General features: G+C 54.8%; 1 protein-coding gene across 1 annotated transcript; it reads left to right on the forward strand.

The window, feature by feature from the left end:
* The first annotated feature begins 8,705 nt into the window (after positions 1-8,705).
* LOC133224428 (C-signal-like) lies at positions 8,706-16,101 on the forward strand. Its single transcript, XM_061375902.1, has 6 exons — positions 8,706-8,860; positions 10,624-10,675; positions 11,490-11,680; positions 12,558-12,716; positions 12,974-13,084; positions 15,817-16,101. The coding sequence occupies exons 1-6, from the start codon at positions 8,723-8,725 to the stop codon at positions 15,928-15,930; spliced, it is 765 nt and encodes a 254-aa protein (XP_061231886.1). The 5' UTR covers positions 8,706-8,722; the 3' UTR covers positions 15,931-16,101.
* Positions 16,102-27,794: the final 11,693 nt, after the last annotated feature.

The raw sequence follows: 27,794 nt of genomic DNA on the forward strand, positions 1-27,794 counted from the left end.
TGTGGCTTTCCTTTGGTGGAAATGCCCCTTTTTGTGGTTCAGTGGTACTTTCTGCACCAACATCCCATGAGCCACTCTTGCTTCCATGGCTGTCCAGTGCTGGGCTGTCCATGAAGTATTCCTCTGTGAGAACATGACAGCAGCAATCGTCTGCTTCCCTCCTGATCATCTGCAGATTGCATCTGGGAGGTGATCCCAAGTCTTCCCCCTTCTTTCACCCTGTCAAGTCACAGCCTTTCCTTAAGCTTTACACACTTTATTTTTCCCTTCATTTTTCATTTATTTCCTGAGGCCCATCATACCTCCCTGGGCTTTTCCGATTCTCCACGCTGGGTTGAGACACTTCTTTTGCCTTCTGAATTCCTACCATTTATCATCAGTGCAGAGATCAGGGTCTGCAGCTGTCTGTCGCGGGCTAGTCCCTCACCAAGGACCCCCACAAGCCTCCCCACCTCTGCACACTTCCCAAACCACAGGAGTGGCTTTTGGGCTCTCATAAGTCACTTCAGTAGCCTTGTGTATATTGTCAGTTCTTTATGACCAAAGAGCACAGCTATGCTTGCCAGTATATTGCATTTGCAGAAGAGTTCTGCTCCTCCAAGGTTTTCTTCTGCTAGGCGGAAGATGAGGCCATCACCCATGGTCTGTTATGATGCGAAGAGTTAACCGATGTACAGGGGGGTTAGGGTGAAGCCCCTTGCTTAACAGTGTTACTGCTTACTAGTGCTTACTGAACAAATGTGTGCTCAACACTTACCGTGCTTGCCGGAACAGGGTGGGAGCACCAAGGCTATTGATAATAGGAAGGAACAGTAACTCCTGTTCTCTGGACCCCTAAACTGACTGAAATCAGCTTTGCGGTTTGGACAGCGAGCAAATCACCAGGGAACACGCACAATGGCTAGAGATGGAAAGTTCAGGGAAGACTCCTTTACTCCATCTTGAGACCCTCGCCCACGAACACCAGGAGACACTACGCAAGCAAGAACCTTTTACCCCATTATAATACGTAGCAGGGATGGGTCATGACTATGTATAGGCATGTTGCGTAACCTCATGAATATGTAATGGTTTAGAGGATAAATATAGAGGTTAACAACACTGGGGTGCACATGCTTTTGGAGGAGCTATCCCCCATGCATCTCAGCGCTGAATAAAGCATACCTACTGAACAACTTTAACGAGTTGTGGAGTCTACCAGCGCATCAGTTAGAAACCTCCACAGTGCCTCAGAACCAGACAGCATCAAAATAAAATAATCAACCTCCTAAAACCTCACATTTTTGCTGTGTCACCACCATTTTGCACTCTTATACTGTTTTGGAGTCATAAGTTCATAACACTGACCTGTGATGCCTTGCTGAGTTGAAACAAACACTGCTTCTCCAGGAGCTGACCCCAACCTTGTACCAAGAGGCAGAGGAGAAAGCAAACAGACTTGTCTGGCTCATGACCCAGTCTGTTCCCAAGTGCTGCTGCTGTCCCCAGGCTACTGGAAGGGACCTTGGACCAGCTCCAGAGAAGGGATTCAGATGGTTCTTTGGTCTGAAACATTCTTGCATGTTCTAAACCTTAAGCTGAGCATAAACATCTGTGCACTCCTCTCCCATACCTCTCAGAAAGCTGTGTTTCCTGTATGGATGCTTTTCATCTCAGCACACCAGGAAGGCTCAGAAACAGCTTTCCAACGTGCAGCCACGTCTTCTCCACTCTCAGATGCTGAAAGCTCCAGTGTGCTCATGCTCCCCTCTGTGTTTGCACAATGACACTGCTCCTTACAGAAGTATTGAGAAATGTGTTTTTACTTGCTAGCCAGCGGGGTGTGTGCTCGGCATGATTATCTTCAGGAAATTTAATCTACCATGTAAATAAGAATAAACTCCTTTCCATTTACCAAGCCTATTTGCTTCAGGGTGTATTCAAGCTGTGTGGGGCCTTATCATAGCAGATTAGTCACTTGCTGAAGAATCAATAGAGATGAATGAACTACTAATCAAGGGGTAGGGTGCAAACGACCCACCCCTGTAACTGCTTGAACACGAGCGCACACACCCTACCCGACTCATTTCCTTTTTGGCTGAAGAGGACCGGTGACACTCCATTGGGAATGGATCACGCTGGCACTAAGGGCGAGAGCCTGAGCTTAAATGCAAGCCTCCACTTGCATGTAAGTGGGAGCCCTCATTCCCCATCAGCGTGAGGAGGTCCCAAGGAAGTCTTCTCATGGCACTGTTTCAGAGCTCCCAGTAGACTGATCTGGATTACACCTGCATCGTGTCATTGCATATTCTTTGAGACCAAGAGCCCAAACTGCTGAGGACAGATGCAAAGCACTCAGGACCCTGGCAGAGCACTGGTGTCTTAACATAAGAAGAAGACAAGGCTGAGGCAGATTGCCCAGTGCAGATGACAGCTACAGGATCTCCTGGGTTTTATAGGATCTAGATCAATCTGTGGGGAACCATGTGCCGCTTGTGGCTACCTCAGGCAGGGAGTAAAGACACTCCTCTTTTCCCAAGCTTATGCCAGCTTCTCTGGTCCAGACTTCAGAGAATCCCACCAAAGTCCCTGGGCCAGGGTTTTCCTCTAAGCAAAGCCTTCCTAAAGACCTTAAACCAGCTCATTAGAAATAGGAGGCACAGAGGCTCAGATGGGAGCTGGGCAGATAATCAGTGCTGGTGGGAATTGAACATGATGCCAAGAGTGGCAGAAAGTGCAGAAAACACCTTCACTCCCCACACTCATTCAGCAGACCCAGGGACAAGTGGGTAGAGCAGGATGGGGGGACTCTACCTGTGGGATAGAGCACAGAGGAGCCAGTTTTTCTTCAATGGTGCTGGTCTTGGATAGGGTGGAGGGGCACAACCACCTCCTGCCCAGAACAGAAATCCCTATCATAGCTGAGCTGGTGGTGGAAGCAAACAATGTCGAGCAATGAACTATTCATAGTCCAAGAAAACAACAGGTTCGAATTGAGTTTCAGAGCTTGATTCAGTTGCCCAAAGACAGACACTGGCTAAATGACTGTGGAATTCTTCTAAGGTACTGGACTGTACTGGTGCCTTTTTAGGACTGTCAGGAAAGGTACAGGGAGAAAGTGTGGAGAAAGAGGCTTCCCTGCAAAGTCTCTATTAGCATCTCTTTAAAGAGATGGCTCCAGCCAGGTCTCTGCGCACTGGTTTCACAGGAGCTGGTGCCTCATTGCAAGGAAGGAGACATGAAAGCAAACGTGGTTTGGGTGCTATTGATGCTGCCTTGAGCTTGCAGAACACACAGCCCTGTTCTCTGATGGATTCCCCCATGCAGCCTGAGAAGTCTCCTGGACACAACTGCCACCTGGTCCAATGCCCAGGTCTGAGGGGTATCGATAACAGAGAGCCCACTGCAGATGCAGAGCCTTGAACCCCTGTTGGACCTCAGCAAAAGGATTCTTTTCCCAAGTAAATCTTTCCCATGAGATGTAAAACACTCCGGCTCGTCACACAACCTAACTTGGGCCACAGCATTCGGACTCAGTGCCAGCTAGGGGCCTCAGACCAGGATCAGAACCACTTTTCTGGGGATATTCCTCTCACACGAGCACTCAAGATGCCTCAGCTCCCCAGCTGCAGCAATGCTGGCAGCTCTGGTAGTTGTCCACGGGAACAGAGCCACATTGCTGGGACCCATGGAGACACCTCATATCCCCTCTAACCTCTTTTCTGCCACCGTCCACAGGCAGTTGGGTGGGTTATCCTTCCTGCTTCTGGGTGATGTCATGAAGAGTGACCTCAGAACCACCAAGCAAGACAAACGTGGTTTCTCTCTGTGACATTTGTTATCAAGGATGCAGGAAAATGGGTTGTCATACGTGACATAGAAATATGCCCCATCTCAGAAACACTAAGGCACAGGCTAAATGACCAGCCTGTGTATGGCTTGGTTTGACATCTGTGTGCTGGAGTGAAAGAAGGAGGCAGGGATAAAAAGAGCATTTTATCACCTGATGTGTAGCAACAACCAACAATTTCTTTCCAGCCCCTGTTCTTTGTTAAAGACAAAATATATGACCTTCTTCCTAAAGGCCAGGTTGGATGGTCTTGAGCAACCTGGTTTAATGTGAAGTGTCCCTGCCCATGGCAGGGGCTGGAACTAGATGATCTTAAGGTCTTTTCCAACCCAAACCTTTCTATGATTCTATGGAACTGTGCTACCTACAAGTCCATACCAGCTGCTCCACAATGAGACTCAAGCCCCTCAACCAGTGGGACCTGGACTTTTGAGTGGTGCCCTAATTCACACAGCAAAGACACAGGGAAAATTCTTAAGCCAGCAGTGGGACTTTTTCTTCTGTCAGAAACATCTCAGCTTCGAGTTATGGGATGCAGCAGAACAGAACATCAGTCATCAGGGTCAGATGAACCACCCCATGGTCCATCAGTGTGGCATGGAGATGGCTGTTACGGTGGACAGTGAGGAGTCTGCAGAGATCAGCAACAAGTCCCCACACAGGTGAAACATGCTCATATTTATACTCTCAGGTGCTCCAAAATCCAGTGACATCAGAATCTGGCTTTTCCAGACAGCAGGGAGATACCAAGGCCTCTCACATTGAGACTAGAGCACTTTGTGGGTTTTTTTTGTTATTGTTGTTGCATTTCTCTTTATTACTTTCTTGGAAACCTCACAACATTTAACTAACAAAATTTTCAAGGAATTGATACTCCTTTATTTGGACTTGGGGAACTGAAGCATAAAAGCAGATTGAAGCAATGTCCACACTGAAAACAATTCAATTACAGCTGCTTAGAGCCTGCCTTTTCTTCACAATTTACATTTATGTTCACAACAGGCTCCTATTGGCCTCAGCTGTGGCTGCACACTAACTCAGAGCAGATCACAGGGCATCCTTGTATCCAAGGGTTTTGGAGACAAGACCCTAGGAAGAGTTCATTAATGTAATTCACCTGCAGCAGGCAGGATCTTTGTGGAATAGGTGGTCAAAACCCCACTCCTCAGCATGCTTCACCATAACTGTAGTGACAGGACAAGGGGTGATGGGTTTAAACTGAAACAGGGAAAGCTCAGTTTAGATAGAAAGAAGAAGCTCTTCCCTGTGAGGGTGCTGAGGCGCTGGCACAGGGTGCCCAGAGAAGCTGTGGCTGCCCTATCCCTGGCAGTGCTCAAGGCCAGGTTGGACACAGGGGCTTGGAGCAAGCTGCTGCAGTGGAAGGGGTCCCTGCCTGTGGCTGGGGCTGGAACTGGATGAGATTTAAGGTCCCTTTCAACCCAAACCAGGCTGGGATTCTATGCTTGTCTGTTTCTACCACTCCATCCTTACTTGCTACCTACCTGCCAATCTTTACCACAGATAGAGCAGCATTCTGGTGACCAATCACCTAATAAATGGCCTGAGCACAGAAAAGGATAATGGGTTTATTCCATATATATGCTATAAGGAGGGTTTCTGCTTCTTAGTATTTAGTGGTATAATTAATGTCTAGTAAATTCCAATTTCTCTGTTATTGTTCAAATACAAAATGTTCTCAAAACATTTTTATATCTGTCACGGAACCAGCAAATTCAGGCTAAATGAAATCTACAGTTCAAACTCAATTAAAGCTCCACCAACGTCAACTGCAGCTTCAGGAAGTCACATGGATTCATCATTGGATTCTTAAACTTTATGGCCAGCGTTTCAAAGTGTGCAATCACTCACATGGTGATGGGTGCGCTGTCAATCTCCAGGAGTCTCCAAGGAGGACTGACTCCAAATAGCTCTCTGGCAGGGCTCCATTCATACCCTGGTCCTGTCTGAGCTGTGGTGAGGTATGGCCATGTAGCCCCCATAGGCTCAGGACCCAACTTTCTCACTTGTCAGGGCTTTGTACCTTCCACAGTATCCCAAAGGAAATTGGGGAGCAGAGGCTCAGTGCAGCAGAACTGCAGTGGAGCAGGATAAAATTAGCCCAAATCACCTGACGCTATCAGCAGATTAATATCATTGATTAGTTTCTGATTTGATTCTGAATCCAGGAGGTTCCTTGATTGTGTGGAAGACAACTTCCTTCTGCAGGTAATAGAGGAACCGACAAGGAGAGGTGCCATGCTTGACCTCGTGCTCACCAACAGGGAAGGGCTCGTTGGAAATGTGACGCTCCAGGGCAGCCTTGGATGCAGCGACCCCGAGATGGTCAAATCTGAGATGCTCAGTACAGTGAGAAGAGTGTGCAGCAAGCTCCCTGCCCTGGACTTCAGGAGAGCAGACTTTGGCCTCTTCAGGAACCTGCTCAGTAAGGTTCCATGGGATACAGCCCTAGAGGGCAGGGGCGCCCAAGACTGTTTGCTGATATTCAAGGGTGACCTGCTCCAAACTCAGGAGCATTGTGTCCTGACAAGCAAATGGGACAGGAAGGCCATGAGACTTCCATGGATGGATAAGGAGCTGAGGAAAAACTTAGAGGTGAAAAAAGCAGCTTATAAAAGGTGGAAGCAAGGACAGGCAGCCTGGGAAGAGTACAGGGATGTTGTCCAGGAAGCTAGTGACCAGGCCAGGAAAACTAAGGCCCAGTTAGAACTGAGTTTGGCAAGGGATGTGAAAGATAACAGGAAGGGATTCTATAGGTATGTAACAATAAAAGACAGACTAGGGACAACATGGGTCCCATCCGGAAGCTGTCAGGAGAACTGGCTGTCCTGGAGTTGGGGAAGGCTGAGGTTCTGAATGACTTCTTTGCCTCATCCCTCACTGGCAAATGCTCTGAGCACACCAACCAAGTCTTGGAAGGCAGACGCAGGGACTGTGAGAATGAAGACCTTGGGCCCACTGTAGGAAAGGATCTGGTTCGAGACCATCTTAAAAATCTGAATGTGCACAAGTCCATGGGTCCTGATGAAATCCATCCACGGGTCCTGAAGGAGCTGGCGAATGAAGTTGCTAAGCTGCTGGCCGTCATATTTGAGAAATCCTGGCAGTCAGGTGAAGTTCCCGACGACTGGAAAAAGGGAAATATAACCCCCACTTTCAAGAAGGGGAAAATGGATGACCCGGGGAATTACAGACCAGTCAGTCTCACCTCTGTGCCTGGCAAAGTCTTGGAGCAGGTTCTCCTGGAAGGCATGCTAAGGCACATGAAAAACAACAAGGTGCTTGGTGACAGCCAGCATGGCTTCACTAAGGGGAAATCCTGCCTGACCAATTTGGTGGCCTTCTATAATGGGGCTACAGAACTGATGGACAGTGGTAGAGCAGTTGATGTCATCTACCTGGACTTGTGCAGAGCGTTCAACACTGTCCCACGCTATATCCTTGTCTCTAAAGTGGAGAAACATCAGTTTGATAGGTGGACCACTCGGTGGATAAGGAATTGGCTGGATGGCCGCACGCAAAGAGTTGTGGTCAAAAACTGAAAAAGGGGAAGCTTGTATTGGATATAAGGAATCAGTTTTTCCCTGTAAGGGTGGTGAGGCACTGGCACAGGCACCCAAAGAAGTGGTAAATGCTCCATCCCCGGCATTGTCCAAGGCCAGACCTGACAGAGCCTTGGACAACATGGTCTAGTGTGAGGTGTCCCTGCCTGTGTCAGAGGGCTTGGAAGTATATGTTCTTAAGGTCCTTTCCAACCCAAACCAATCTGTGATTCTATGATTCTATTTAATTCTTGTTATCAGAGATGTTTTGCCTAGGGTTTGTCAACCCAACTGAAAATAAGCAAAATAAATAATGATGCTTACATATATCAGAGCTGCTCAGCCATTACTTCACTGTTGAGCTGCAGGTTGTGTTCTCACTGTATTGGGATTTTAATGTTGTTTGTGCATATGGTTTTCTATGTAATAGCTGAAAATAAAACATCAATACCCTCCTCACGGCAGGCAGCAGAGCTGGTACATGGAAGTCCCCTCCAGCTTATGCTTGTGTTTTCCCTAATACCCAGTTTTCACATCCCTAGATGCCACCAATTATTTTCCTTACTTTACTCCTTTCCACACCTTTGGCTGGTTTGTTGAACCAGGTACCTGACACCTACCAACAAAAAACAAGAAGAATCCCCCCAGGCACCCTCATTCCCACACCACAGCCTATTTTCCCAGTTTGTTGCACCTGATTATCATGGAGAGAACCAAATCAGGTGCATTTCTGGGCAGGCAATAAAAGCAGTTGTGAAGGGTTTGATAGTCCTGGTTTCATCTGGGATAGTAGCTGGTGCAGTGCTCTGTTTGGGCTTTGGTATGAGAATAATGCTACCAACACGTTGATGCTTTGGTTATTGGTTAGTACTTACTCTTTGTTCAGACTCATGCTGTGCCAGTGAGGAGGGGCACGAAAAGGAAGTAGAGGCACGATACCTGACCTGAGCTAGCCCAAGGGATATCCCGAACAATGGAACATCATGCTCTATATGGACACTGGGGGGAGCTGGCCAGGAGGGCTGTCAGCCTTCCCTGCAGCTCAGCCCTGGGAAGAGAGAGGGGTTCCCTGCACCCTCCGAGAGCATGCGCTGCGCTGCCGGGGATGCGGGGCAGGCAAGGACCGCGGGATCGGGCTGTGGTTGGAGGGTTTGTACTGGACGTCACATGGTCTGTACATGGTCACATGTACTGGGCGTCACATGATCGGGCTGTGGTTGGCGGGTTTGTGCTGGACGTCACATGGAAAGGAACGAACGCACGCGCACGCTCCCCGCGCGCAGGGTCTGGAGGCGGAGCCTAGCGCGCCCCGCCCCGCCCCGGGGCCACAGGGATGGCGGCGGGCGCGGTACTGCTGAGCGGCTCCAACCGCGGTATCGGGCTGGGGCTGGTGAAGCGGCTCCTGCGGACACCGCCAACCCCCGCCTGGATCTTCGCGACCTGCCGGGACCCCGCGGCGCCGCGGGCCCAGGTCAGCGCGGGGAGGGGCTGGGGTTTGGGTTTGTCCTCGTGGGTGCCGGCATCAGCCATGGGTGCAGGAGGATGCGGGCAGGAACGCGCTCGGTGCGAGGGGAGCGCTGCCGTCAGGGCAGGGCTCTCGGTGTGCCGTGTTCTACACGGGCTGACAGCCCTCTGCTTGCCTGTTGTGCCTCAGCCGAAGGATCAGCCGTGTCACCCCCGACAACCGCGCTGCCGGGCTGTTTGAGACCACCTCGGCTGTGTCCCAGCCGGCCTGCCCGTGCCGAACCTTTGCCCATGGGCTGTGGCACAGCGCCGCCTGGCGCGGTGTTGGCGCTGAGGAGGGTCAGGCTGCTGTGAACCTCAGTAGTTCGGTTCTGCAGCGGGTCACCGCTTCCCAAAACCCGGGGGGCCGTTAACCGGTGGCCCGTGGAGCTCTGGGATCTTCCTTTCCCTGCTCTGCTCTACACTGAAATGGGAGAGACTCACACGTGAGGAATCGCAGGAGTAAAGCATCCACAAAGCTCCAGCTTTCCTTAGCTCCCGCTTTGGTTTTCTGCCTTCTGTGACCCACCACAGCTTGCCATACAGTGCGGTGTGTGCCTTAGGAAGCCCTTGGGATGCTCTCTGTGTACTTGCTGCTGGTGTCACTCCAGCCTGTGCAGTGAGAACTCACCCTGCTGCCAGCCTGGTGTGCGCAGCTCCTGCTGCTGCTGCTGCCCACGTTCAGGGGGTCAGAATGAGCTCAGATTTCTGGGTTGGAAGGGACCTCAAAGCTCATCCAGTTCCAAGCCCCTGCCGTGGGCAGGGACCCCTTCCACTGGAGCAGGTTGCTCCAAGCCCCTGTGTCCAACCTGGCCTTGAACACTGCCAGGGATGGGGCAGCCACAGCTTCTCTGGGCACCCTGTGCCAGCGCCTCAGCACCCTCACAGGGAAGAGCTTCTGCCTAAGAGCTCAGCTCAGTGTCCCCTCTGTCAGGTTCAAGCCATTCCCCCTTGTCCTGTCCCTACAGGCCCTTGTCCAAAGCCCCTCTCCAGGTCTCTTGTAGGCCTTCTTCCCCCCCAACTTTCTGGACTATGGCAATGATGAGCTCAGAGGACTTTCTGCAGGCCTGGACTGGAGCCAGTGTCTCCCCAGAGTAGTCCATGCACATTGCTTTCCACTGGGGGATGCTTCTCTAAGCCTTGTACAGCTGTGTGGTTGACAGTTGCCTTTTTGGAAAGGGCTTCTGAATCCTCCATGTTTGGTAAAAATAATTAAAACATGCAAATAAGTGGTTAATTTTTCTTGAGGGGGGGGAGATGTAGTATCCGGGCAGAGTGGATGGGATTGGGCTATTGGGATACAGATGTGATTTCCCTATACATCAGCTTGGCAATCACAGGCATTCCTCCTCCATCTCACTTACAGCAGTCACTGGGGGACACTTCTGGCTATATCCCTGGCCAGTTCGCATTACTTCCCCAGGGAGCTGGTCCTTAGTAGTTGCTCTCACCCTTTGCTGTGGCTCTGGCTGGGTGATGGACATAGACCCTTTGGGAGAGTGGCCACAGTACCCTGCAGTTTTGGCCATGCCGTGCTCTGAGCACATGGACATGACTTTGTGGAGACTAGCAGAAGCCTGAGAACCTCAGCAGACCCAGCCCAGCTGTTCACAAGCACTGAGTAACATCTGGAAGATGTTTCCCTCAGGGTGGGACCATTGCTGGTGCTCCAGCAATGTGCTTTGCATTGCCTCTGCCTTCTGCTGATTGTTTCCGTGTCTCTTTTTGTAGGAGCTGAGAGATCTGGCATCCAAACACCCAAAACTGGTTATTGTGAAGCTGGGTAGGTGTGCTCTGCCTCTGAGTTGGTAAATCTGTGGCTGGTAAAATGGGGCCACACTTGCCCCTTTCCTTCTTCCCTCCCTACCTGCCTTCAGGTTCTATGTGGGGATTCAGCTCTTCAGAGCTGCTTCAAGTCCTGCTGGCAAAAGCCCAGCTTCTCCAGGCCTCTCTCAGCCCTAGCACCCTGTTCCCTGAACCCTCCTTGCCCCGTGGCCACAGGACCAGGAGGTTCCTAAGACCTATCTTGGGCAGCCTTCAGTTCCTCCAGGTGAATGGCTGCATCCTTGCTGTGCATACAGCTGAGCTGCCTTGATCCCAGGTCCCAGGTGAGACCAGGAAGGCAGCTCCTGTGGAAATGCTGAGATCAGCCCAGAGCCTGGGCAGGAGCTGTAGGACCTGGCAGAGTCATCCCAGAGCAGACCCTATAGAGACCATGTCCCTGCAACCTCCCGAGGCTGCCCTGGTTTCTCCAGAGCTTGCTCAGCCATGGACCCTGCCCACTGGCAGAGGCTGACGCAGCATGGGAGTCCCAGCAGTGCTTTGCCACCGTGGATTGTCCCCAGCTGGCTTTGCCCCCTGGACTGCCCCAGGGCAGGATGCTTCAGCTGCGGGCAGTGGGGTGAAGAAGGCAGTTTTGGGGTGAGCTGGGGCTTGTGGGTGCCAGGATGCGCTGAGCTGGTTGCAGAGCACCATCTGGTGCCCAGAGATGGAAGACCACACAGGTCGGGGTTCCTGGATGTTACTCAGCATCATAACCTCCCTCCTCTTCCCGGGTGGACCCTGTGGGTCTCAAACCCTTCTCTCCTCCACTGCAGATGTTGCAGATCCCTCCACCATTACAAAGGCAGTGAAGATCGTGGAGGAGAAGCTGAATGGCGCAGGCTTGAACCTGCTGATAAACAATGCTGGCATCTACAACCTGGAGGCATCGCTGGAGACAGTGGATGCTGAGGAGATGATAAGAACATACAAGACCAATGCAGTGGGGCCACTGCTCATGGCCCAGGTATGGATGAAGCTCTGGGGATAATGCTTACCATGGAGTGTGGATTTGACCCAGCTGAAGGGTAGCTGGGGCTGACTATGGTCGTGAGGCTGCACCTCAAATCCTGTGTTCAGTTCTGGGCCCCTCACTACAAGAGAGACTTTGAGGTACTGGAGCAGGTCCAGAGAAGGGCAGCGGAGCTGGGGAAGGGCCTGGAGCACAGGGGTGATGGGGAATGGCTGAGGGACCTGAAGGGGGTTTAGTCTGGAGATGAGAAGGCTCAGGGGGGGTCCTTGTTGCTCTCTACAACTACTTGAAAGGAGGATGGAGCCAGGAGGTGGCTGGTCTCTGCTCCCAAGGAACAAGGGGTAGGACAAGAGGAAATGGCCTCAAGCTGCACCAGAGGAGGTTTAAACTGGATGTCAGGGACAATTTCTTCCCCAGAGGGTGCTCAGGCATTGGAACAGGCTGCCCAGGGCAGTGGTGGAGTCACCATCCCTGGAAGTGTTCACACACCGTGTAGATGAGGCCCTCAGTGCCATGGGTCAGTGGTGGCCTCGGCAGTGCTGGGGAAGGGTTGGACCTGATGATCTTAAAGGTCTTTCCCAACATTATTTGGAAAATATTCTATGATTCTGTGATGGAGATTTCAGAGGGCTTTTCCATGTTTTCCAGGGCTGCAGGAGGGATGGGTTAGTGCTGGGGCTGTGCTCCCAGCCCAAGCCCTCTATACCCCTTGTTTTGTGTTGGGCTAACTGGGAGCACTGAAGCAAACACCCAGCTCTCTTGGCTTCCCACTGTTCTTCTTCCTCCACCCTGCTGCAGTCAGACTGGGCTGCAGCTGCCATAAGCGGGGCTGGCTCAGGGCACAGGTTCCCACAGGGTTGCTTCTCCCCAGGCATTCCTGCCCCTGCTGAAGAAAGCTGCCCGGAAGAGCACAGACAAGGGGCTGAGCTGCAGCAGGGCAGCCATCATCAACATCTCTTCTGTGCTGGGGTCCATTGAGAAAACTCCTCAGTGCTTCTTCAAGCCTGTCATCTCCTACCGCTGCAGCAAGGTATGGGGACTGGGAATCGTGAGCTTGGTGGGAGTCTGAGCTGCCTGATGTCAGTGAGGCACCTGAGATTGAGATGGAGGGTCTCATCCATGCTGATCACTGCCCAAGCTTCCTGGGCACCCACATGCCCAGCTGCTGCCTTCCCAGGGCAGAATACAGTCTCTTGAAGACCTGGCATTGCCTTTTCTCCCATGGGAGGGGAGCCTTGTGCATGGAGCTTTCTGCTGCCCATGGCTGATGCTTCTTTCCTCCCCCAGGCTGCCCTCAACATGCTCACCAGGTGCCAGGCTCTGACCTACAGGGAAGCCGGGATCCTCTGCGTGGCGCTTCACCCTGGCTGGGTGAAAACCGACATGGGTGGCCAGGAGGTGGGTCCTGGCTGAGCAGGTCGAGAGGGGCACCCATGGGTGGGTCACAAGCCTACAGACATGCAGAGGGGTGCCTGGGCTGGCTGAGATGGATGGCTGTCAGGAGCAGGGGTCCATGGGAAAATGAGCTGCCTCTTGGGCTCCTGGTTGCCCGTGTCTGTGCTGAGCCACTGCAGAACATGTGGGTGCTGCCTGGGAAACAGCACCAGCACATGTCCACGGTGAGCAGGAGGATGTTCAGGGGGATAAGGGGTTTTTGCAGCCTGGAGATGTGCAAAGAACCTGAATCTGACTGAGCAGGGAGGGGAGGAGCAGCACCATCCCATCCTCTGTCCCCTTCATCAAAGAGCTGCAGGTCCATGAGATCTCCTCTCATCCTGCAGGATCCCTGTTTTGGGGTGGGGGTGGCTCCTGCAGCACTGGGATCCTGAGAAAGCTGCACATAGCATCCCACTTGCAGCAGGGATCTCTTATGCGTCCTGCTGGGTTAAACCTGTTGTTGGCTTCCCAGCCCAAGCCACCGTCATCCAAGCCACCAGAAAGCATGCAGATACCCAGCCATCCTCCCATGTAACAGACCCTTCCCACCTCCTGCAGCTCTCTGCATGGTTTGGGTGGAAGGAGCCTTGCTGATGATGGGCATGGGCTGAGCAGGTGCTAGTGGATGGCTGGGAATAAAAGGATGGGATCCAGAGAGACCCTGTCTGGCTGGAGAGATGGGACCGTGTGAACCTCATGGAGTTCAACAGGGCCAAGTGCAAGGTCCTGCCCCTGGGCAATCCCAAGCACAAACAGGCTTGGGAAGACTGAATGGAGCAGTCCTGAGGAGAAGGACTTTGGGTGTTGATTAATGAGAAGCTCCCCATGACCTGGCAGTGTTTCCTTGAGCCTAGAACTACCCTCCTCTGTCATAGAATCATAGAATGGTTTGGGTTGGAAAGATCATCCAGTTCCAACCCCGCTTATGCAGGCAGGGAAGCCTCATCCTAGACCATGTTGCCCAAGCCCCATCAAACCTGGCCTTGAACACTGCCAGGGATGGGGCAGCCACAGCTTCTCTGGGCACCCTGTGCCAGCGCCTCAGCACCCTCACAGGGAAGAACTTCTGCCTGATGTCTAACATGAACTTCCCTGTTTAAGCCCATCACCCCTTGTCCCAAGCCCATCACCACCTACAGTCCCTAATGAAGAGTCCCTCCCCAGCATCCCTTCAGATACTGGAAGGCTGCTATGACGTTTCCACGCAGCCTTCTCCAGGCTGAACAGCCCCAACTTTCTCAGCCTGTCTTCATACGGAGGTGCTCCAGCCCCTGAGCATCCTCATGGCCCCCTCTGGACTTGTTCCAACAGATCCATGTCCTTTTTATGTTGAGGACACCAGAACTGCACACAATACTCCAGGTGAGGTCTCACGAGAGCAGAGTAGAGGGGCAGGATCACCTCCTCCGACCTGCTGGTCACACTGCTGGGGATATAGCCCTTGTTTCTGTCCACTGTTTCAAGTGGACACTGAAATCGGCTCATGTTCAGTTTCTTGTCAACCAACACCCCCAAGTCCTTCTCCTCAGGGCTGCTCTGGGTCTCTTCTCTGCCCAGTCTGTAGCTGTGCCTGGGATTGCCCCAACCCAGGGGCAGGAGCTGGCACTTCACTTTATTGAGTTGTATCCTTTCCTACAGTGGGCCCAAGGTCTTCATTCTCACAGTCCCTGTGTCTGCCTTCCAAGACTTGGGTGGTGTGCTCAGAGCATTTGCCAGTGAAGACCAAGGCAAAGAAGTCATTCAGAACCTCAGCCTTCTCCAAACCCAGGGTAGTCAGTTCTGCTGATAGCTTCCGGAGGGGACCCATGTTGTCCCTAGTCTGTCTTTTATTGTTGCATACCTATAGAATCCCTTCCTGTTATCTTTCACATCCCTTGCCAAACTCAGTTCTAACTGGGCCTTAGCTTTCCTAACCTGGTCCCTGGCTTCCCGGACAACCTCCCTGTACTCTTCCCAGGCCGCCTGTCCTTGCTTCCACTTTCTATAGGACTCTTTTTTCTATTGAAGTTTCCTCAGCAGCTCCTTATCCATCCAAGGAGGTCTCCTGGCCCTCCTGCTGCACTTCCTTCTAGTTGGGATGCAGCACTCCTGAGCTTGTAGCAGGTGACCCTTGAAGACCAACCAAGAGTCTTGGGCCCCCCTGCCCTCTAGGGCTATATCCCATGGAACCTTACTGAGCAGGTTCCTGAAGAGGCCCAAGTCTGCTCTCTTGAAGTCCAGGGCAGTGAGCTTGCTGCACGCTCTTCTCACTGTCCTGAGGATCTCAGATTCGACCATCTCATGATCGCTGCACCCAAGGCAGTAACCTTAGAGCAGCTCCAGTGCCTAAAGAGGGTACAGGAAACCTGGAGAGGGGCTTTGGACAAGAGCCTGTAGGGACAGGACAAGGGGGAATGGCTTTAACCTGACAGAGGGGACACTGAGATGAGCTCTTAGGCAGAAGCTCTTCCCTGTGAGGGTGCTGAGGCGCTGGCACAGGGTGCCCAGAGAAGCTGTGGCTGCCCCATCCCTGGCAGTGTTCAAGGCCAGGTTGGACACAGGGGCTTGGAGGAACCTGGTCTAGTGGAAGGTGTCCCTGCCCGTGGCAGGGGGGTGGAACTGGGTGAGCTTTAAGGTCCCTTCCAACCTAGAGCAGTCTGTGACTCTGAGAACGACAGTGGTGTCTTGGTCCTGCTCACTTACGCCCATTGCAGGCTGACCTGACGGTGGACACAAGTGTGCAAGGACTGCTGTCTCTACTGCCGATCCTCTCTGAGAAACACCACGGGACTCTGCTCAGCTGGGAAGGTAAAGCTATTCCTTGGTGACCACTCTGTCCCTGTGAGGGACCCTGCAGTGGGGACTCCCTGAGTGCCCTGGAGCACCTGCATGCTCAGCTCTCCATGACCTTAAAGGGATCTTCACCAGGCATGCAGGGCAGCCTGTGACCCTGCCTTTACTCTGCCAATAAAGTTAATCAGTCCCTGTGCCTTCCCCTAGCAATGCTCCATGAGACTGTCTCTGCCCCTGGCCTGGAGCTGGGCCCTGCAAAAAAATGCATCACCAAAGCATGGTGTCTTTGCGACAGATTCCCTGGAGGGGGCTTGGTGCTGGACACGTTATCCATGGGAGCAGTCTTGAGGCTGGAATGGGAGGGCCAAGCACCACAGTCTAGTTCTGCAATCTCACACAGCCAACTCTTCCCATAGTGGAGACCCAGTGGGGCACGGTACCCCTAGGTGGGAGAAATCTGCTTTGTTGTGGAGCACAACAGGGGAATGGCACTGCTGTGGGATGGAGAAGCTGAGAACGTCAGTAAGATGGGGCTGGGCAGCACTGGGCTGCATGGGTTTGTCCAGGAGGTGGTTAACAGCCTCAGAGAGAAGGCCTCTGGGGTGGTGCTGGGTTTTCTCGGGAAGGTTCTGCTTCTTCGGGATAGAGGTTCTCTTTGAGGAGCATGCAGAAAAGGGGACGGGGCTCCTGTGAAACCAAACCGAGTCTCAGGTGGGCAGAGCAGCCTGGCTCGCAGGAGAGGCAAACCTGCTGCTCCTTCCCTCAGGGATCACCACCTCTTCTTTCTCATGTGGAAGATCTGCAGGAGCCCCTCATTCCCTATGGAACTGGTCCCTTCTGGGGTCATACCTTTCCCTGAACCCGGGCCTTGCCCAGCAGCACCAGCCTTGCTGGGAATCTTGAGGCCATGTGCTGGCCTGCACAGGAGCATTTCCCATCCTGGAGCACAAATGCTGTGGTCCCCCCACCCCAGGCTTCAACCCAGCCCCAGGCAGACAGAGCATCAGGCAGACTGCTGGGCTTGGGCCATGTTTCTGTCCCACCAAGGCAAGTCCTGGCACCCAGCCTGGTAAATCACAGGTACTGGCGACCTTTCCGTCCTCACCCGCTCCAGTTCCTCCACAGCCAGTGGCATTTTGGTAGCCAAGACTCTGTAAAGAAAGGGGACAGCAGGGAGCATCTGCAGCCCGGGCTCAGGGACAGGGGGCCTGCGGCTGGAGGTGGCCGTCCGAGCTTGTAAGCTTGGACCCCTGACTCCTTGTACCGCCTTCTTGGTGGTCCCAAGCAGCACAACACAAGTGCCCAGCCAGGGATAGCAAAGGGAAATGCCCCTGTGGAGTTCAGGGGTGCTGGGAGCATCCCCACATGAAGAGGGTGTCTTCCTCTCCACAGACATATTCCATAATGAATGGGCACGTCCTTTCTGGAGTGATTGCAGGAGCACCTGGGTCCTGCTTCTCTCTTGGAGCTGGGGTTTTGCTGCCCCATCCCTGGCATGGGGGTGATGCCAGCCCCCACTGGCTGTGCCAGAGGAAGCCATGGCCTGATCCTGCTGCTGTGTGGCTGTGTGACACTGCCAAGCCTCCACTGAGTGCCCTTCCTGCCCCTTGGCAGAGGTTCTCCTGCTCCAGTTGCTCCACACAAGCAAGCTGGAGCCTGTCGAGTGACTACAGGTAGAGTCCATGTCCATAGCTCTCTGTGTGCCTCCCTTCTCCCACCACTGCTTGCAGGTGGTTTACAGCTCCCACCATGACTATTGCCAGTCCCACGAGATGGATGCAGCTGCTCTTCTGGGAACACAGGGAGAAAAGCGGGCTGCTGAAAGCTGGGAAAAGCTCCATCAGCTTGGCTGGTGGTGTGCAGAGCTGGGACACAAGATGGTTGCCCACCTACTGTGGCAGTGAGGTTTTGAGTGAGCTCAGGAGGCTGATTAATGTGTGAGCATCTTCCTCCAGCCCCCTGGCAATGGGGACGTCACAGCATGGGCAAGGCCCCCAGGATGTGGGCATCCCTGTGTGCCCCTGCGGTGTGAGGAGGAAGGGGGAGCTCTGCAGGTAAAGAACTCTGACATTGCTAGAAGCCCAGCTGTGGGGATGAGAACCGATGGCTTCAGCATCTCTGTTCTGAAGCTGGAGGAGAGGTGCAGCTGCACCAGCACATGGGTGCAGGAGGCTGCTGGGCCCAAAGGTAGGGAAATGGGGACAACCCCTCGGGGACCTTTCACACAAGAGCTTGGGAACGTCTGGGGACTTCCAGGGGCAATGAGGGGGGAGGTCGGGGGGAGGCTGTCACCCAGAGCTTCTCGGTCTGTCAACCCCTGTGGAGCCATAGTAGCACCTGTGGGCAAACACCTATCTGCTCTGGAGAGCCCAGCAGCACTCCAGGGATTCACTTCAGGGCTGGGAAGGGCCCATATTTTCCATGGTCCTCCACCAGCTGCTTTCTTTCAGGCCAATGGCCACAGGCAAAGACTTGTGCACCAGCATCTGAGGTCAGGTCCATGGGTGAGGACGGGAGTGGGGATGACATGAGGAGTCATGGTAAATCAGAGGTACTGGTGACAGGAGGACTGGGCAGAACCAGGACAAGACCCGTTCTGAGAGGCAACCTCCCGTGGCAAACAGCAGCGGCAGAGCCCTGGTGAGAGGCAAAGCCCGCTTCAGGAGAGGAGGCTGGGAGGGGAAGAGGGCTGCTCCTGTGACACAGATGTGACTGAGGAGGTGGAGCAGGAGGCAGGTCACAAACAGCCAGCACACGAGGAAGCACCAGGATATCAGCCAGTGCGGTCAGGGTGGCCGCAGCAGCCCTGGTGCAGCAGACCCACACCGGCCAGGAAAGGACCAGGAGCAGAGGCAACCAGGACTGCAGGGACCTCAGCCAGGACGTGGGGATCCCCTGGTCAGAAGCCTTCTTCCAGCCGAAAACACCTCCTCATTCTGCAAGGTGAGGACAGTGTCCATGGCACAGGGGGATGGGGCAGCAGGGTGCTCACAATGGGGACACCTTGGCCCCAGGTGACCATTCCCAGAGCCACCAGCAGTGGGGTACACTGATGCTGGGAAGCCTGGATTGTCAGAGAACTGCAGCTCTATGTGGGGTGCTGGGGTCCGGGGCTGCCACCAAAGTACCAGGAATCAGCCTGGGTGCATGGGAAACAGGGCTCAGGAGGAAGCTCATCCCAGAACCTGCAGCACAAGGGCTGCCAAGGAAGACAAGTGGGGCCAGCAGATAATGTCCAGAGGCTTCCTCCAGCAGCTGCGGGGCTGGGTTGCTCCATTGCTATCTGCCCCCTGCAGAGCCTGGTGCATCCTTGTCCCTCTGCTCTGTTATTGTTAGCCGGGAGGAAGCAGCTCAACAAGTCCCACCTCAAGCTTTTAACCCACTGCTGCCCCTTCTGCTGCTCTCTGCTCCAGCCTGCTTTAGCTGGTCTGGGAGAATGGCTTGGTACTGGGACTTCCTGTAGGCTTTACCTCTCTTCTGGGGACCAGTAGCACCTCCAGGAGGTCTCCCCCCAACCCATGTTGTCTTCCATTGGTCTCCCACACCCACTCTTGCAAAGGATGGATGCTGGCATTGCCATCTCTCAGTGTGGGGAGAAAAGGTTGTGAAGGCTTCTAGGTGCTGATGATTCCCTCCTTGCTCTCTCTTCCTCCTTTTAGTTGGTGGGATTCCCCCTGGTCTGCAAAGGTGGGACCATGGAGGTGGAAGCTTTGCACAGTTTTAGCCCAAACACCTAAGGAAATCCATCTTGTGGAAGGCAATTGCAGCACTTCACTGGCTTTGTTTGGTGACCCGGGTTTTCACTGAACCCTGCCGTCTCCAGAGGTGCTCCTGCTGCTCCTTTGGGAAGTGGAAATCAGCCAGACGTTTCAGCAGCCTCCTCCAGGCTGTCGCCTTCTCCCACACCTGAACTCTGCCACACTGCTTCTCAGGCTGGGGCTGCATCCTCCAAGGCGATGACCACCAGGGGACACCTTCCCTGAGCACCACTGTCCATGCAGGATCACAGGTAGGTCAGCAGCCTGCTGGTGATGCAGGGATCTCCTGCAAATACACCTCACATGTTGAGGTCCTCCTTCCCCTCTACTCTGCCCTGGTGAGACCTCATCTGGAATATTGGGTCCAGTTCTGGGCCCCTCAGTTTAAAAAGGACAGGGACCTGCTGGAGAGAGTCCAGCGCAGGGCAACTGAGATGATTAAGGGAGTGGAGCATCTCCCTTATGAGGAGAGACTGAGGGAGCTGGGTCTCTATAGTTTGGAGAAGAGGAGATTGAGAGGTGACCTTATTAGTGTGTATAAATATATAAAGGGGGAGTGTCCCGAGGATGGAGCCAGGCTCTTCTCAGTGGCAAACAATGATAGGACAAGGGGCAATGGGTACAAACTGGAACACAAGAGGTTCCACTTAAACCTGAGAAGAAACTTCTTCTCAGTGAGGGTGACGGAACACTGGAACAGGCTGCCTAGGGAGGTTGTGGAATCTCCTTCTCTGGAGACATTCAAAACCCGCCTGGACACGTTCCTGTGTAACCTTATCCAGGTGTTCCTGCTCTGCAGGGGGATTGGACTGGATGAGCTTTTGAGGTCCCTTCCAATCTCTAACATACTGTGATACACGCCAAGGTGCCCGTGTGCACCCCCAGCATAAACCAGCAGTTCTGCTGGGCCAGCCTGCTCCATGCCCTGGGGCTCTGGTACAGCCACACACATGGATTTTCCAAGGAAAGCCTGTCTGGGAGCAGTGCAAGCTGTGCTGTCACCTGAACTTGGCACAGGAACATGGGTTCCAATCAGAGCTGGGCTTCTGCCCATGCCTGTACCCACAAAAGGGGTGATCCTGCCTTGGCCATAGGGTCCTGTGGGGGTTTGGAGCACGTCAGCCTCTCCCTGCGTGTCCCCCAGTACCAGCTTGTCCTGAGTTTCCAGCTCCTGCAGAGCAAGTTCCCAGGAGCTGGCATGGAGCTGAGCTGCTGGTTGTGTCCATCCTGTGCCAGGAGCCTTCACTGGGGCTGCAGGGATGGTGGAGGGGGTGAAGCACATCAGAGGGGCTGTCCTGTAGGTCCACAGCACATCAGCACCCAAATGCATCTGTGAAATGCAGTGAATGGCACAGGGACTTCAGGGATGTCCCTGGAGACCCCAGGTTCCCATCCCATCCTCTGCAGTTACATGGTTGTGTATGTATACATATGTATACACATACCAAGCTGAGTGACATGGCCGGGATGTCCACTCAACTCCCAGCCCTGATTCCCTGGAGAATCCTTCCCCCGTTGTTGGCTCTAGGGAGTGGACTGAAACCCGCTGATGGTAAGAACACGGATCCAAGCTCATTTTGATGAGTTCTCTCCCCCATGTCACTCTCCTTGGAGCCAGGGAAGTGACGCTGGGGAGGAACTTGGCTCCTCTTGTTTGTTATTCCAGGATAAAGTTACCCTTTAAAGCAGAGCCAGTGCTGTCAAGGCTGCATGCCATCGGGGATCATCACTCCTTCCCAGCGGCTCCAACACACTCCTTGTTATTGTGCTCGCAGAGAGCCAGCCTGCCCCCAGCCCTGGGAGGGGGATGCAGACGAGCATCCAAAAAGGATCCAGCAAGGAGCTTGGAGGCTCTTTTCCCACCCTGAGGAATCTGGAAGCAAAGGGAAAACAACCTCTTTCCAGAGAGGGGGAGCTCTTCTGTCTCTGGGAAGGAAGGAGCAGAAAGCAGGAGCTGGAGCAATGGAAGGGCAGGGGGAGCTGGGTGTAGCTGGGGTATCTGGGAATGTCTGTGGTCCCCGACAGAGAAGAACCAAGGGTACTGCCACCACTGTGGCTCTGCTGGGGACCCTGTTGAGGAGGCAGACCACTGGTTCCCACTGGGGAAACTGCTGTGCATGGGCTGGGTGGTGGCATATGGCTGGCTCCCATCTCCCCACCCTTAGGGTCCAGCACCAGCTCAGCATCTCTGGGTGATGTACAGCAAGAAAGAGGGCTGGTTTCTCCTTCAAGCTTCAGCATCTCTCCCTGGTGGTTCGAAACCCAGGGCACCCCATCCTCCTGTGAGCTATCACCCCAGGGCATACCCCAGCACCCCAGGACATGGAGACATTGGGGTTCCTCAGCAGTGCCATGGCCATCCTACCCATGCTAGACCCTCTGGAGGGGGCTGACCCCACCCACACTGAGTCATGAGGTGCCTGTGGGGCAGAGAGGAAGGAAGCCTGGTGAGCTGAGCCAGGGAGAGCTTCCTGGCAGCGTGCTCCATCCATCCTTCCTGTGCTGCTGCAGATGGCTCTGAGTGCGGTGGGAGGCTGGGAGCTGCACATCCTGCGTGAGGCTGGGGGAGCCCTTCCCTGGCATTCCTGAGCCTGGATCCCTCTGCTCTGTGCAGGGGGGTGGGTCAGCAAGCGGTGCTGGTATCAGAGGGAAGCCCTGACTCAGGCCAGCAGAAGATGGGACTTGCACATGTCAACAGAGCTGGCCCCAGCACCAGGGCATGTGACAGGTACAGGAGATAGGGGCTGGAGCCACAGCATGGGGATAGTGGCATCCACACATAGGTTAGGGGCGTATGAGGGTAGCTCCTGTCCCATCCTAAAGCTCAGGGGAGGATGTGGCAGGATTTGTGCTATCAGCATGTCCTCTCCCTGCTACCCCTACCCCACCGGTGTCATTTAGGAGCCAGATTTATCCCACGTCTGCCTGTTTGTCTGCCACTGTTTTCCTCCAGAGACATGCTTCCCAGTGGGTACCAGTTTGGACCAGCAGCTCAGGATAGGCAGAAGAGGTACAAGATGAGGGCAAAGCTCCTGAGATGCCATTTTGTGGTGCCAGCTTCAGGAGCGGGGTGCAGCTTGTGGTGTCAGGAGGTCTCCCTGCACCTTCTTTTCTGCAGGGATGGACTGAGCACAGAAGGGCCAGGCTGAGAGCATGGATGCTCCCCAGTTCCCATCCCAGGAGCAGGGATAGCTCAGGAGCCTCCTAGCTGTCCGATGTGCTCCCCAGCACACTATTTCCCCTTGGGTTTATGTGTGCCTTGCTGCAGGATCCGGGCTGGGAGAGCTGCAGGCCAGCGGGGAGAGGAGCTGATTACAGCCAATTCCTATCCCTGTTTACCCTGCACAGCCGGTTTCATTTCCTTAATCCCCAGCCCAGCATTTCCTTTGTTGTTCTGTTTGGAGGGGAGGGATCCTTAGCTGCAGGCTGGTGCTCGCTGCAGGGAACGCGTTCACACTGCAGACCAATGCAGCTGCCCGCTACCTGCCCCTGCATGGACCAGCTCTGCTTCTGGGTGCAGCCAGTGATGCTCATGAGGGGATTGGGGCCTCACCTCGGAGGTGGCCTGGGACCACCATCAGGGTACACATGGAGACCCCTGGCTGCTCAGGGAGGACCACGTCTGTGTGTATTTGCAAACAGCTCTGCCAAAGCAACCTGTGTCCCGAATTGCCTTCTTCTGTTGCACCCCCTATGGCCTGGCCTGGGCCAGCTTTGGGGCAAGGAATGCCAACCCCATGGCTGGGATGGAATCCTCAGGCTGGTGATGCCATGGTCCAGCTGTGTCACCTCCCTGCCATGTGTGTGTGTGTGCTGAGCTGGGCGGATTGCTGGGTTTGTTCATGACCTCAGCTTTCCTGCTCCATGTCCGGACAGTCCCCTAGGGAATCTCGTGAGTCATGAATGCCTGTGGAGTGATTCCTCCAGGGTGTGCGTGAGATGGCTTCTCCTGTGCTGAGATGGGGATGGCTCCCTGCTCAGGGGGGGTAAGGTGGTCCTAGGGGACACCCGGCCCCCCAGGCTGGGCTGGAGCAGGGGCTGGACAGGCTGCCTGCCACAGTCCCAGGGTGGAGAAGAAGGTTTGGAGAGTGGGCAGCAGGGCTGGTGGCCCGAGAGCCTGGACTAGCCCATGGTGCCCTTCTGCAGGTCCCTGCCCTCCTTTGAGACTGCATCTCCTGCAGTGGCAATCTGGATGTTCTGCCTTTGCTGCTGAGCCCTGAGCTGGTGTCTGATTGCTGGCCAGTCTGGGCAAGCTGACTGGCACCTCGTGTCACTTCATGGGGTCCCTCCAAGGATGTCCTCACCTCCTCTGGCCCAGCCCCATGGGCAGGCAAAGTGCTGGGATAGGAAGCTCTGCCCCATGGAGAGAGATGTGCTGGGTCGGGGCTGTGTCCCAGCTGCTGATGCTCCGACCACACTAGGGAAGGGTTTACAGCAGAGCTCAGAGGACCGGACCTGCTGGCACAGCCTTTCCCTGCTGCCGCCAGCTTCTGAGCATGGCTGTGCCCTGGTGACTCAGCTGGAGCCGCCGCTCACATTGCTCACACTGCACCATCCTTAGCTCTTCCCAGGCTGTGTTTCCCAAAACCACACAGCCGGAGGGATGAGGAGCCCGGTGCCGGGGTGCCGGATGCTCAGCTCCAGGCTCTGCGGGGCTGGGGCCCATGGGGATGACAGTCAGGCTCCAAGTGTGCCCGGCACACGTGTGTCTGTCCCAGCACAAGGCTGGAGGCTCTGGCCTGTACTTGCTGCCTGGTTCCAGCGCTGAGCAGGAATGCTGAGCAAGCAGCACTGCCAGGGCCTGCAGCCAAGGGCTGGCCTCCTGCCCTCCGGGGAGAGGCGAGGGGAGGACGTGGCTCCAGGCCTAGCCAGCAGTGAGAAGAGCAGATTGGTCAGGGACCCGCAGTGCAGTGCGGGGCTGTGCCGATGGCTCAGCTGAGGCTTCCCCTGCACCACGGCAGGGAACAGGGAACGTGCTCTGAGTGCTGCTGGGTCACCAGCCTCCAGCCAGGGGCTGGGTGATGCCAGACGGTGCTTGGACAGGGAGCTGCAGCCTGCACCAGCATGGGCAGGGGCTGCCGGGAAGCCTCCTCCGCAGGCTGTGCTCCAGCAGTGTCAGTACCATGCTGACAGGTTAGCCCTTCCCAGGAGGAGGCTCTGGGGTGCTGCAGGGTGTCAAGCCTGTCCTTGCTTTTGTTTGCAAAGCTGTCCTGTCCCTGGCGAGCTCTCAGTGACCTGGAATAGCCCATGCAGTGTGCCAGCCCTACCCTTGGCACTGCCGGTGTTCAGCCCAACGTTCCCAGTCCGGCAGAGCAGGCAGGCAGTGGCCGAGGGGAGCAGAGCTGCAGGCAGCCCCAGCCTCCCTGCGGTCCCCTCTCCTAAGGGCTGCACAGGGATGGAGCTGCTCCCCACCCCACTGGTGGCTGGGAATGCTGTTTTACCTTGAATAGTGGTGGGGCGGCTCACACCAGTTCCAGGTTTGCCAGACCTTTACCAAGAGGGTGTTCAAACCCTGGCACAGGCTCCCTGGAGAGGTGGTTGGTGGCCTAAGCCTGTCAGTATTGAAGAGGCACTGGACAAAGTCTTTAATAACATGCTTTAACTTTTGCCCAGCCCTGAAGAGGTCAGACAGTTGGACAAGACTGTAGGAGGTCCCTTCCAACCAGAAATATGCTATGCTACATCATGCCACGCCATGCCATGCTATCCTGTTCCATTCTACTGGAGCACTGTGTGCAGTTCTGATGTCCCCAGCCTAAGAAGGACATGGAGCTGCTGGAGCAAGTGCAGAAGAGGCCATGAGGATGCTCAGGGGCTGGAGCAGCTCCCATATGGAGACAGGCTGAGAAAGTTGGGGCTGTTCAGCCTGGAGAAGAGAAGGCTGCGTGGAGACCTCATAGCAGCCTTCCAGTATCTGAAGGGGGCCTATAGGGATGCTGGGGAGGGACTCATCATTAGGGACTGTAGTGATAGGACAAGGGATGATGGGTTAAAACTTAAACAGGGGAAGTTCATGTTAGACATTAGTCAGAAGCTCTTCCCTGTGAGGGTGCTGAGGCCCTGGCACAGGGTGCCCAGAGAAGCTGTGGCTGCCCCATCCCTGGCAGTGTTCAAGGCCAGGTCGGACACAGGGGCTTGGAGCAACCTGCTCTAGTGGGAGGGGTCCCTGCCCATGACAGGGGCTGGAACTGGACAGGCTCTAAGGTCCCTTCCAACCCAAACCATTCTGTGATTCCATTCAATTCTAAATGCTCAGTATCTGAAAATCCACCTTGCTGTGAGGGGTAGGTATGGTCAGTTTGGTGTCTCCAGCTGTGGTGGGTAAGCCCAGACAAGTGTGGTGGGCACTGAGCAGCCAGTCACCTGCAGGCTGGTGGCACAAGGAGGATGAGATGCACACGTGCAGAGCAGGATGGGTGGGTGGGTCTGCTTTGCAGTCCCCATGGTCACCTTGGTGGTGTGGTGGCAGGTTGGCAGTGAGCCTGCAGAGATGTTGTGTTGGTGGGCCCAAGGGCTGACCCTTGGCATTGCTGCAAGGACTGGGTGAGGGTGGCTCAAGCAGCTCTGTTCACCAAGAGCTTCCTTTGAGTGCTGCATGGGACCAGCTTCTCCCCTGTTTTCTCAGTGGGAGCCCTGCAGGGATGTTGGCAGAGCACCTTCATGGGGCAAGGCACAGCACTTCTGCTTGGACTTTGACCATACACAGCCTGGTGTTAGTAGATGAGGTTTCCTCTGACCATGCAGCACGACCTGACTGCCCTTGGAGAGCTTTTGGGGTGAGCAAGGTGGTGACACCTTGTGGATGGGATCCAGCCTACCTTGATCCACACCAGATATTGGATCAAGCACGGCTCAGTGGTGCTGACCACAGCAGGCATGTGGTGGGTCATCCTGATGGGACAGGGTTCATGTGGCACTGGGACCAGCTGGCTTGATGGATCCCTCTCTGGCTATCTGTGTTGGCCCTTTGGTCTGCCCTTCCTCGATGGCCACAGGACCTGCTGTCCTCTCTCCCACCTTTGCATCACTTCTTCCTCCCTGTAACCAGGCCAGAAGCTGGGACGCCCTGGTTCTCGCCAGGTGTCCTTGGCAGCAGCACTCCGCTCCTTGGTGTGGCCCCAGGAGAGCAACAGTGGTGCAATGATTTCCTCATCACTGATATTGCCCTACTCTACTGAGCTCTGAGACCTGGTGATGGTCTAATTAGTGCTTTTGCACCACAGGGCTGGCTGAAGCGCTGTGTTGTCCTGTCCTTCCGTGGAGGATGTCTCACTGGGGCTGCAAAAGCGTTGGTCCTATTTAAAACTGGGTTGATTCTGTATGATCTAGGACAGATCTGGGAGAAAGATGGGCTTGTAGGAAAGGAGAGGGGCATGGTGCATCCCCCTAACAGTGATGGTGCTGGGAAAGGGTGGCTTCCTCCCTCCCTTCCACCTCCAGGGATGCTCAGAGGTGTCAGGACTTAGGACCTGGTCTGGCAGGATAGGGTCTGATCCACTGATCACAGTGATCCCTATGATGGTCCATAAGAAAGCACTATGTAACCATGGCATCTGTAGGGGTGTCTGCCTATCTCAATCCCTTAGCTGTGGATGCTGGAAGTGCTCCTCCGCTTCTTCCCTATGGCAGCTGGTGGCTGGTGGGGATGGGGAGCATGGATTAGTGCCTGTGCTCTATTCTCCCAGGGTGGACTTGCTGCTCAAAAGAGTACTTAGCACGGCTCCTGCTTTCCAGAGTCAGGATTGGGAAGTGGGGGGGAAGCAGCGTAGGGCGCTGGGTACCGCAGAGCTGGGAGCAAGGATGCTTGGGGGCTGCTTCTGCCTCTGCCACCGGACAGCCTCGGTCATGTCACTGCACTGCCGTTCCCCTGTCCGGGGGCTGTGCAAGCTGCCCGGGGCCCTTCAGGGAGAGCTGGGGCCTGGGAGGCTGCCGTGGGGTGTGAGGGGTGGTGGTGGGGCAAGCACCAGGGTCCCGCTCCCCGTTGCAAGGCGGGTTCTCGAAGGCAACGGCAGCGGTGGGGTTGGCGGACCCCTGGGGGGTGCCGACGGAGCGGCGGGCAGGGCTGGGCTGGGCTGTTGGGGATGGGACCCCTGCATGGCCATGGCGGTGCCGGTGCCGGTGTCAGCAATGGCGGTGTCGGC

This window comes from Neopsephotus bourkii, unplaced genomic scaffold, assembly GCF_033783945.1.
Source record: "Neopsephotus bourkii isolate Nb327-2 ecotype Australia unplaced genomic scaffold, CSIRO-AGI_Nbou_v1 NB_1680, whole genome shotgun sequence".
Taxonomy (NCBI): Eukaryota; Metazoa; Chordata; class Aves; order Psittaciformes; family Psittacidae; genus Neopsephotus; species Neopsephotus bourkii.